Source organism: Chaetura pelagica, unplaced genomic scaffold, assembly GCF_000747805.2.
Source record: "Chaetura pelagica isolate M959 unplaced genomic scaffold, ChaPel_1.0 scaffold520, whole genome shotgun sequence".
Classification (NCBI taxonomy): domain Eukaryota; kingdom Metazoa; phylum Chordata; class Aves; order Apodiformes; family Apodidae; genus Chaetura; species Chaetura pelagica.
This window is the reverse complement of record NW_009951812.1, coordinates 275076-286624: the sequence shown is the minus strand read 5'-3', so window position 1 is coordinate 286624 and position 11549 is coordinate 275076. Positions and strand designations below refer to the sequence as shown.

The following is an 11549-nucleotide window of genomic DNA, read 5'->3' as shown; positions in this document are numbered from 1 at the left end:
CCCCCCCGCCTCCCGGCAGGGCGGAAAGAGCCTCCATCTGCGCCCACCCGGCGGGTACAGGCGGGGAAACGCCTTTCTCCGGCTGCGGGCCTGCTCCCCCAGTGCCCACCGCCCTCCCTCAGGGAGGAGACCCCCAAATCACCTCCCTGGGGGGAAGAATCACCTCCCTGGGGGGAAGAATCACCTCCCCCGCCATCCCAGCGGAGATCATCCCCCACACCCGGGTGTTTAAAAACCTGTGCTGGAACCTACCCAGGAGAGAGGAGGCTTCACTAGCTGAAAGGAACACGGGAGTCCAGCCAAGTAAACTAGGCAGGTAGAATGTTTCAATTATATTTTACTCTTCATTAAGATTGTTCATTTGAATGTTCTTATTACAAAATTAGCTGCCACGGCCCACAGACATATGGGACTTCAGGAAAACTGTCCACTGACTCAGAGCACAAACGTATTTCCTTTCCAAGAACTCGGTGAAACAATACCACATTAATCTTTAAAGCTAAATAGTGCTAAAATGTTACATAATCTACATTAGTTTTGGTTTTAAATAATTTGACCAACCGTTATAAAATTAATATATTTGCATGTATCAGGTTACAGACATTTGCATTTAAATCAGTGTGAAGTATCCCATGCTGGAAAAAGAAGGTTTTAAGCAATTGGCTCTTTCAGCAGCAGCTCATTCTTATTGCCTCAGAATCAGGTTTGCACGAAGTATTGAACAAGAAAAATGCAAGACATTGTTTCCCCACAAAACTCGAGGCTGTTTACAAGCAACAATAAAACGCCTTCTAGACGGGAAGCATTTATAAAATGCAGAGCTCTCCCTTGAAGTGCTTGCCCGGGGGCATTCACTTCATTCTCCCCCTTTGTATTCAAAAACCTGAAGCGATCGTTTCCCAGATGAAGAGGACACATCTCCTCTGGAGCGTTTTTTTACTGGCTTGGCACACTTGGCAATTGTAGATACTCCACTGGGATCTAGTTTCTGGCTGAAGTGAACTAGGCAGCAGCTGCTGAGATCAGGAGAAAAGGGGGGGTTTTTTGAGGGAAACTTGTACAGTTCAAAATATTGAAGGAAAGCTGGTTGAAGCTGCTAACTCAGCATGCACTCCTGAAGAAACATCAGGCTGACAAGACAGACTTCACATTCTATTCAGAGCATTCCAACCCAGAAGTAGGAAACCTCAAATATTCCAACTCCCTTGTATCTAACCCATCTCTTATGTTTTAGACATACGAGCAATCCTGCCCACAGGTGACCAAATAACTGTTTCAGTCCCTTGTTTGTAAAAAAAAAGAAAAGAAAAATCAATTCTACTGAGCTTAAATCCCTGAAGAATCCATACTGTGTATGGAAGGCTCTACATGTTGTGCCTTTAAAAGCTCAATGCAAATAAATGTACAGTTTGTGGTTTCTTGTGCAGTTTTCCTCCCAGTTTTCCCCCTCCCCTCCCAATAACTAAACCCAAAGTTTAAAACCAAAGCATGAATATGTTACCAGCACACATGGACAGGATCACAATCTTCTGTTTTTAAAGAACAAATGACAAAGAGCATTCAAGAATATTGCAGATTTTTTTTTTTAAACAGACAAGTAGCAAAAAATCGATACCACCTGGAGTAAAACTGCCCAGACAAAGCTCTCTACAGACCTGCATGTTGCTGTAACACTTAAATAAGTAACACCAATGCAAGGAGCATTTCTCTGAATGGCTGCTAGTGTTCAAAAAAAGTGTAGTATTATGGAGTTAACTGGGTCTTTGTACCCTGTGAATTAAAACCCTGCAGGTGGCACCGGGACGCTTCTCACATCGCTTTTACTTTGATCTGCTTCATCTTCATCTGCTTCTTCTCAAGTTTCTTCTGCTCACGCCGCAGAGCAGCTTCCTGCAGGCAGGGACAGAGATCTGAATGAGCAGGGGGGTGGTGTCCTCAAAGAGCAAGCTGATCATTTCAGGAGAGCCACCCAAAAAAAGATCTCCAGGGCTTGAGGGCACATCTCGAGTCCCGTGAGCTGGATCCCCACAAGGAGCTTTTGCACGACTCAGAGAACAACAGCACGTACACCCTGAAAGGCACCTTTTACCTTCCAGCAAATCACAAAGCAAAGCTGGCTGGAGGCCAGGCAGCCCTGGAGATATTGCAGACCTGTGCCAGTGGGTCGTGACAATCTGAAAACCCATCTCACCTCCAGCCGACGCTGCTTTTCGGGATCCTCTTCGTTCATGATCCGCTCCTTCTCTGCCCGTTTCTTCTCCTCGCGGCGGGACTGGGCAGCCTCCTGCCTCTGCACATGAGTCAGCTTCAGGAAGTTCTCTTCCACACGAGCCCTGTTCTTGTCAGCTTTCTGTTTACCCTTTTCACAGAGAAAAACAAATGCCATTAAGAGGGATTTCCCCATGAGCAGGATGGATCTCTGGTAGTCACGTTGGAAACAAAGGCTCCCAATCTTTATATTAATGATCCAATAGTGATGGGTGTCACTTCATAAATCTGTTACTTCAGAAAATATGTAGACTACTTACTTCTCTGTTCAGTCTGAACTTCTTTGCCTTGTCAATGGAGTAGATAACCATGCTCATCAGAGGCAGCAAAGACTCCATGTCCTTTGGGGAAGTGTTGCCCAAACCAGGCACTGAAAAAGAATGTTTCTTGTTAATTCAGAGAGGTTGGCAGGATTCTTCCACCTGCTGTAACACTCTGTCCTTATTGCACACGCCATTGATAGAAGAAGGATGTTCCTATGCCCCTCTTTAGGAAGGACATAGCTAAGTGAAAGAGGCACTTAGTTCTGGAGATTGCATTTAGATCCTCACACAGTGACAGGCACATTTCCCACACTCAGTCCTTCTTAACCCAAACATAAAGGTTGAATTCATGCTCTCACATGAGCTTTGCTTGAAACTACAGCCTTGGATTTTGAAGAGAACTAGAGGCCTTTTCTAGAACAGGCTGTTTTTTCTTTCAGACCAGGGTTAATCAAGTACTCCGCAAGCTCCAACTGCCTAGTAACAACCCATCCTCCAGTGGTGACCTCACAACCACCAGCAGAGGTACGAGTATGAACTAAGATCAGTAACAGCAAGACTGAGTATCCTGTTACCATGACAGTCCCTAGCATGATTACTGCCTTCCGATTACTGGTAAATCAATTACCCTGTTACATGCACTGATGTCATTTATCATATATTGTCTTCCACACATATGCCAGAACTTCAGCACAAATAAAGCAGAACACTCCCCCAGATACACACACTCTCCACCAGTTCTCTTACCATTAAATGTAAACAAAAGAGTCTTTTTAGTTTCAGGTAGCTTTGTAAGCTGCCCCTCCCTGGTAGGGAAGAAAAAAAAGTGACTAGAATGAGTGAAGAAAAATACAGGTATACAAAATAACCAAGTTTGTTAGGGAAAACCTCATCCAGAACCAAGAGACACTTGCAAACTACTTGAATAAAGTAAGGTTAAAAGCCTGGCTGTAACCCAAATTTCAGTTTCAAACTCTTCAGATTGCTGAAGTGTTTTATTCAAAAGCTTGCAGTGAAAGGCAGGAATGTAAAAATCCTAACAGAACCAGCCAGTCATTGCCAGAGGTCACCTGAGCTCTGGCACTGAGCCCTGGGAAGGCCTGTGTATTTTTTATGATGTCATTTTCCATTCACCCTGTTTATACTACTGCAGTTATCTGATAAATAGCAGTTAGAAAGAAAAATAAACATTTTTCTAAAGAACACAGGTTTTCACAAAACCATCCCAGCAGGCTTCACACTGCAGACAAGTGGCCCAGCCTCTTCTCAGCTGCTGGGGCAGACGTCTAGCAGCTCTGCACTTACTCTTGCATAAGTTTTGGACCGGAGAACTGGTCCGAGAATTGGACGGACTCGATCTTGTCAGCGTAGTGTGTGAGGAAATGGACCATCTGAAAGAGAAACTGGCCTTTAGTTCCTCCCAAAACGATCCACCCGCAGCTCACCCGCCCCACGGGGGTTGCCCAAAGTGTCCAAACATCATTCAGAAAATTGCTGTGCTCAGCCTGCAACTGACACATTTAAACTCTCCATTTTAGTTAAGAGCAACCTGGGCTGGTGGGAGGTGTCCCTGCCCATGCAGGGGGGTTGGATCTAGATGATCTTTAAGGTTCCTTCCAACCCAAACCATTCCATGAGCCTATGATTATTTTTTTTAGCTTTTCCTAGAAGGGGCCTCAACACATGGAATCAGTTTGAGCAGCTCAGATACTACATATCTAACTCCCATGGGGGATTTTCCAGTTTCTTTGGTAACATGTCAGCTTTGAGGACCTGTGGACACATCATCAATACCCTCCTTCAACATGGCTGTCAAAACTAACTCCCAGGCTCTGAAAGGCAGTTTTAAGTCTGCAGTTCATGTTACAACAACCAGTTGCTGTGTAAAAGGAATAAAGATATAAAAACTACATTATTACAAGCTCTTCATCTGCCTTAGGCTCTGGATTTCTCTGGACCTCACTAGGGCCATTTGGCTCTCCTACTGTGATGTTTACAGGAGATAAAAGATGAGACGCTTTTTGCACAGGCTGTAAATGCCAGGGCTCCCAAGGAAGCTTTGGTACCTTAGCATCCATCATTCCCTCAGTGACCTCCCCCATCTCTGACAAGATAGCCAAGGAATCTGGAAGCCCGTATTTTGCACCAGACTTGGGTTTATCACTGCAGAACTCACTCTGTTTCAAAGAGATAAAAGGGGGAAAAAAAAAAAAAATCAACATAGGTTTGAAATATCGCTCTGTTTCAAAGAGATAAAAGGGGGAAAAAAAAAACAAAAAAACAACATAGGTTTGAAATATCAGACTGAAATGCTCCAGCACAGGGGGATCCCTAAAAGTACCTGATAAGAAACAATAAAAATTCAGTGACTTAGTCACTCGGTCTGGCTGGGGACATTTTAAGCATAAAGTAAAACATGCAGAATCAACAGTATTTAAGTTAATATTTCCCTTCAACAGTCAGTACTTCAAGAAAAAACATAAACCAATGGTAGTACATCCATGCTGGAATGCTCCAGGTGAATTAAGGCATTTTGCTGATGTTGTTTGGTAACAAAACCAACCTGCACCCTCCCAGCCCCACTTCAGTGCTGTGACTTGAGACAAGTTGCAAAGCACTGCTTGTTATCATTGGATTCTTTGCAAGCTTCAAGCCTTGAACATATGGGAAGTTTTAATTTCAGATCACATAAAAGCAGATGACTTGGACCCAAATGTCCCACATCATTAATCAAGATTACTTTTAAATCCTTGAAAAAATCATTTGTGCAAATTAAAGGAGGTGTAGTGAAACTTGTGTGTGTCCTGACAGTGTCCTTCAGCCTCCTCCGAAAGGAGCTATACATCCAAAGGGAGACATCAGCTGCTTTCCATTCTCTTTTCCCACAACTCTGACACCACTAGCTCACAGTTTGCATGTTTGATGCCCCTAGACTTTCAGATCAGTCAGAAGTTTTCAGCAGTTCCCAAGCAAAGCAACAATCTACAGATTAGAGGTTCTTCTGTCCTGCTGGTCACTATGTTAGTTTTCCAATCAAGGACATACATACCAGGTCCTGCATCTCCTTCTGGAGTCTCACTAGTGCTTTTCTGGTTCCAACAGCAAACACATAGGTGTCCATATCTTCATCATTCATTGTTACTTTTATTTGCTGTGGGACAGAATGTTATCAGCCTTGGTCAGATGTACACAACATCCTCTGCCTTCAGACTACTGGTCAAATTGAGACCCACGTCTTCTATGATGTTTGTCTGACACTTTGATTCTTAACAACAAAGACTAAGTGAGGTCATAGACAGCTGAGGTAAAGCTGGTTTATTTATATTATAGATGCATGGAAAGAGCATCCACAGTGCCCTGTTCCTGCAAGTGTTACCTCCCTTGGCATTTATGCAGTTGGAGATTCCCCTCATCTCCAAGAGTGAGGGCCAGGCACAAAGGAACCTTACAGGATACAATGACCAGGCCTGCATGTGCATGAAGCAGCTCTGTTCAGGCAGACTGAACAGACAAGAGAAACACTATTAAGAATTTCAGATTGCAAAACGACTTTAAAAAGTGGTGTCAAGATTAGGTCTTGAAGCATTGATAAGACTCTTCACAAAACAACTCAACCAATAAAACCCACAGATAATTTCCAGTCATCAGCCATTGGCATTTCCCAGGCAGAAATGAAAGACAAGTTATTCTTTCAGATTGTTTTGACAGTTACTCGGCTGGAAGATGTGGAATAGCACAGGAAGACAGCCAGCAGTTCACTTTTGTGTCACAAGAACAATCAAAAGCAGCAGAGCAGCACTAGAGGAATGCACCAACTCACCCCAAGGGCTCAGTACCTACCACTTGGTCAGAAGCTGGTCTCATCATGCGTGCAAGAACATTCAGCAGGTCTTGTCTCTTGAGGAACTAAAAAGACAAGTTGGTCAACACAGAAAGACAGCTGAGTGTACCCAGAGTGCAGCACTTCACTGGCAGATGGGCCAAGGGAAAAGAGGACATTTATAATAATTTAGCTTTGAAGGGCCCTTGGGATGTCACCTACACTGCTCAACAACAGGCTTGCTTGGTGTTAGATGAGTTTCTCAGGGCCTTGCTCCCTGAAGGTAGGAGCTGATCCAAAATATGGGGCTGTTTCATCCCAGGTGCAGGACTTAATAGGCTTTTATTAGAGCTTAATTAATTGATTTTAATAATAACTATTAAATAATGGCTAAATCATGATGACATTATAATTATTTATCATAATTTATTAGAGCAAATTAAACTACTTCATCTTTCTTCCTTCAAATTCCCATTGATGCATTCAACCAACACACTCAATTCCCTCTAAACAGCAGCTGGGCTCTTCAGCATCCAGGTGCCTCTGCTCAGGCTGCCCTTCTGGTCTGTGCTCTCTCCAAGCACCCCCTCTCACCTGCTTTGGTGGGCAGGACACAGACCCATGTGGACCTTTACTCCAACTAGTCTCCCCTTCACGTGTGCATATTCAGACCCTTGTCTGAGTGTGAGTGAAAGAGTCAAGCTGGGCCTCCCTGCTGCTCACACTGAAATGGAAAAGCCTCTAGAACCTGAAAACTGGTGCCAGGTGAACAGCACTACAAACCCCCTCATCCTTACCTTTAGCTGGATGAGCATTCCTTCACAGCAGACCCTTCCAGAGCACCACAAGTTATAGATGTGTTCATTTTCCTGATTTAGTTTCCCAGTGCTTGTAGCTTCCTTATTAGTGCCATCATCCCCTGACGGGAACAAGAGTGAAAGAAAAAACAATCACAGATTTAAAGATCCAACTTCATCAACAGGCTTAGAGCTCAGCTGCTGCTGGATTATTTCAGCATCTCCATGATGCTTCTGGATAATTTATACCACCATCATCTCATTTCAGCACTGGAAGATTGCCACCCTGTCTGTCCACACACAGCACTGACATTAGTTTCATCTTGCATCCCTGCAGAAAAGTGACTCCTCCTCCAGCCCACGTGCTAGACTGAAACCAGCTTTCTTCACAGAAAAATGGATCCTGGTCTTTGTGGAACTCACCAACAAGAGCAAAGTTACTTTCCAGCAGCTCCCTGTGGGTGTTGAACCAGGCGTGAGCCAGGCGGTTGTTTTTGTTCTTCCCAATGATGTAATTCATGATGTAAGCAAGAAGACCTGTTACCATCAGGATCTCCATGTAGTAACTCTCCCAGCTGTTTTGAAGGTGAGCAGGGACCTGTGGGAAGTGACCAGAGACTGTCTTACAGATGGAATGAGCAGATTCCATAGGCACAAACCCTTTGGAAAACACAGGGCACTGGAGAAGCTTCATCTCAAACCCAGCAATAAGCTTCACAAAGGCTAAGCTTACACGAGGCATCTGGCTCTACTGGGACACAGTAATTACACAACTGATAACAGCATTCCCAAAATCCCTGGCTAATACAAACAAAATAATTCTCTCTTTGAAATAAGCCTGTGCTAGCATGTATCCCTCAGAGCAGTCAACAGCCCAGCATTTCATCCCACTGATCATTTGAGCTTGATGTCCTGCCCATTGCAGCATTAGCTGATCATCATGTAACTTCTGCTGAAATCCAAATACCCAATGTCCAGGAGCCTGCCTGACCTCGGTATCTTCAGAGAATAATGAGCTGTTCTGCTGCCACCAGATCAGTCATAAAAGTACCCAGCCCTTAATTTTCACTTCCAAGGTCAGCCACAATACTTAAAGAGATCTTAGGGATAACAAAAATGCACCTGATTCTTCTGTAAAAGACTCTCTTGGGAGGCAACCAGAAGGTGGACAGAGAGACTGGCTTCAAAAACCATCAGAGGAGTCAATTTCTGATCTGAAACTTTAGCCATGGACAAGCTAAAAATACACAATGTTTATTGTAAGCACATCACAAGTGCAGGCTCCTCTCTGAGTGCTGACAGAGCACCCAGGCATTCTGGGATGCATGATTTTTGTCTGGATTGAACAAAGGTCATCACTCTAGTTCCTCCATGTCTCCCCTGTAATCATATGGGTAAACAAAGCTAAGTCTTAAAATGCTTTAAAGGTCAAAACTGTTTCAAAAGGTCTGTTTTCATGAAGAATTTCCTGATCTATATTCCAATTACAATTCTCAGGGTGAATACAGCATAGATCCAAGGATGGGAGTTCCAGCAGTGCAAAATAGAGCTCAACAGACCAAAGACACTTTTGCTACAAGTTTTACTTGAAGAGTTGCTATTTAAAACAGCATGTACTGATGCAGAAGAGCATGGAATTGGGAGCTGGGACACCTGAATCACATTCTGCTGCTGTCTTCATAGAACCCCAGACTGGTTTGGGTTAAAAGGGACCTTAAAGACCATCCAGTCCCACCCCCTGCATGGGCAGGGACATCTCCCACCAGCCCAGGTTGCTCCAAGCCCCATCCAACCTGCCCTCCAACACTGCCAGGGATGGGGCAGCCACAGCTTTCTGCTGCTGTCTTCATAGAACCCCAGACTGGTTTGGGTTAAAAGGGACCTTAAAGACCATCCAGTCCCACCCCCTGCATGGGCAGGGACATCTCCCACCAGCCCAGGTTGCTCCAAGCCCCATCCAACCTGCCCTCCAACACTGCCAGGGATGGGGCAGCCACAGCTTCCCTGGGCAACCTGTTCCAGTATCTCACCAGCCTTACAGGGAAGAATTTCCTCCTGTTTTTGTCCCCACACTTCTTCCCATTTCTGCATTATCTCTTGTTAATTCCAATGGCAAACTCTTTAGGACAGATCCTCTCATTTGTGCACCAATGATACTACTGACAAATTACCTGAAGCATAAGTGATGAAACACCAACTAGAAAGCAGATCACCATTGATACCTACATTAACTATTGTTATGGGGTCTTTATTTTTGCTAGAAGATGCATCTGGTTTCTCTTCATACCCTTCAAACTCCTCATCATCATATGGTTCACTCTCAGTATCACCTTCCTGAAGGACAAAATCACAAACAACAAGAAAATCCAAAGCCTAGTAAGCAAAATTCAGAAAGACAGGATGAGCAAGAAAGGTGTAAAGACACTATTAGGAAACACACAGAGGAAAGAGATGAGGCATTACCTGTGCATCTGTGTCATCAAAGTCTTCCTGATTCTCATCCTGACCTTCAAGCTCTACAGTGGCTTCTTCTTCATCATCCTCTGTAGTGATGATCCTCTGAGGAGATTCTGTGACTGCATCTTCATTAACATCTTCAAATTCAGCAAAGTCATTATCATCATATTCCATAATATCATCTCCATCCTCAAAATCATCATACTTTGCCAAAGAAAAAGTCCACGGGATGAACAGGACAGCAATAAAAATATATAAACTCCTCATTTTCACTGCAAAATTTAAAAAAAAACAAACCACAAACATTGCAAAAAATCCTTATCAAGTCTGCTATTCACAACTCCGGTAACTTCCATGAACAATTTAAAAACACTATCAGGGATAGACCAGAGAGAGAAATGAACCCCTGCCTGATCTTGCCATCTTCTGTGTAAAGAAAGTGAATACTCTTGACAGGAGAAAGGTATCTTTGCAGGTGAGGTTCTAGACTCTCTTGCAGCAGGAGCAGCTGAGGGAGCAGCAGGTTCCCACCTGGCCAGGCTGTCTAGATGAGCAAGTCCTGGCAGCAGAGCTGTCCCACTATAAACTGACCCCCCAGTAGTATCTCCCAGTCAGTCAGTGTGGCCAGCCTCTCATTGTGCCTACTGCTGTTATTAATTAGCAATTAAGACACAGATCAATCAATGTGTAACAAAAGCAATCTTCAAGTGGACCTTTTTACTTTACACAGTGATGCTCCAACAACCTCTGCTAGTTTTAAAGCCCTCATCTTGATTTTCTAGACAGACTCAGGTCCCTCAGCATCTCTGTGACCTTTTGTGCTGAGGTCTACAGAAAAAAGCAGGATGAGGATGGCTATTGCCCCAAAACAGCAGAGTAAACTGGGGCTCATGTGACCCAAGTTGTCTCTCCAAATCTGCCAGAAACCTGCAGAGTTTGTCAGTTCACCCCTTTTTTTTTTGCCCTCAGCTTCCTACATGGCTTCTGTTTGTTCTCAAAACCATCCCCATTCATCCCAAGGTCCAACAAGAGCCTGAGAAGATGACAAGGACCCCACTGCTGCATTCCACAAACACCTCCTGAGGATGGGCTGCAGCAGACTCCTGGAACTCCCTCCTATAACCAGATCTGAGTGGGAACCTGGATGTTCATGAGACTGTTCTCTTAAAAACTTGGAATAGAAATGATACGTTTCTAAATCAGACCAGCACTCCTTTAAGTACCTCAGGCAGAGAGCCCAGGATTTGAGGACATGGTTTGGGTATGTCACAACTGTATGTGAATTCACATACAGGACAATTTATCATAGAATCATAAAATGGTTTGAGTTGGAAGGGACATTAAAGGTGATCAGGTTTCAACACCCCTGCATGGGCAGGGACACCTCCCACCAGCCCAGGCTGCTCCAAGCCCCATCCAACCTGCCCTTCAACACTGCCAGGGATGGGGCAGCCACAGCTTCCCTGGGCAACCTGGGCCAGGCTCTCACCACCCACACAGCAAAGAATTTCCTCCTCAGGTCTCAGCTAAATCTCCCCTCTTTCAGTTTAAAATATTTAACCTCTGAATGCAAATTCGGTGGTGTGTAAAAACACCAGGACAACGGAGCCACCTGCTCAACCAAACCCCAGCAGTTTCAGAACAAGGATTTTGAGACTATCTAAAAATACCCACTCTTAAAAGACCCCACAGCTCCATGAAGCCCTACGGAAAGCAAACTCCCGCAGCAAAGGTGGTGTGTAAAAACACCAGGACAACGGAGCCACCTGCTCAACCAAACCCCAGCAGTTTCAGAACAAGGATTTTGAGACTATCTAAAAATACCCACTCTTAAAAGACCCCACAGCTCCATGAAGCCCTACGGAAAGCAAACTCCCGCAGCAAAATGCGGGGACGAATGAACTAGCTGGTGAACACCAGGACACGCTCCTCCCGCAGCCGCCC

General features: G+C 44.5%; 1 protein-coding gene across 1 annotated transcript; it reads right to left on the bottom strand.

Moving 5' to 3' along the window:
* Nucleotides 1–1575: 1575 nt before the first annotated feature.
* Nucleotides 1576–9911, bottom strand: CCDC47 (coiled-coil domain containing 47). Its single transcript, XM_010008042.1, has 12 exons — nt 9612–9911; nt 9375–9482; nt 7572–7746; nt 7149–7270; nt 6372–6437; nt 5581–5682; nt 4598–4708; nt 3837–3922; nt 3279–3337; nt 2529–2638; nt 2192–2359; nt 1576–1890 (listed from the first exon to the last, which is right to left on the bottom strand). Exons 1-12 carry the CDS (start codon nt 9909–9911, stop codon nt 1810–1812), a joined length of 1488 nt encoding a protein of 495 aa, XP_010006344.1. The 3' UTR covers nt 1576–1809.
* Nucleotides 9912–11549: the final 1638 nt, after the last annotated feature.

Coding starts and splice junctions, on each gene's coding strand:
- CCDC47 (XM_010008042.1), bottom strand. CDS start 9,911: ATGTTTGTGGTTTGTTTTTTTTTAAATTTTGCAGTGAAAATGAGGAGT. Junction 5,683..6,371: donor GACCAGCTTCTGACCAAGTG/GTAGGTACTGAG, acceptor TCTGTCCCACAG/CAAATAAAAGTAACAATGAA. Junction 1,891..2,191: donor AAAAGCAGCGTCGGCTGGAG/GTGAGATGGGTT, acceptor CCCTGCCTGCAG/GAAGCTGCTCTGCGGCGTGA.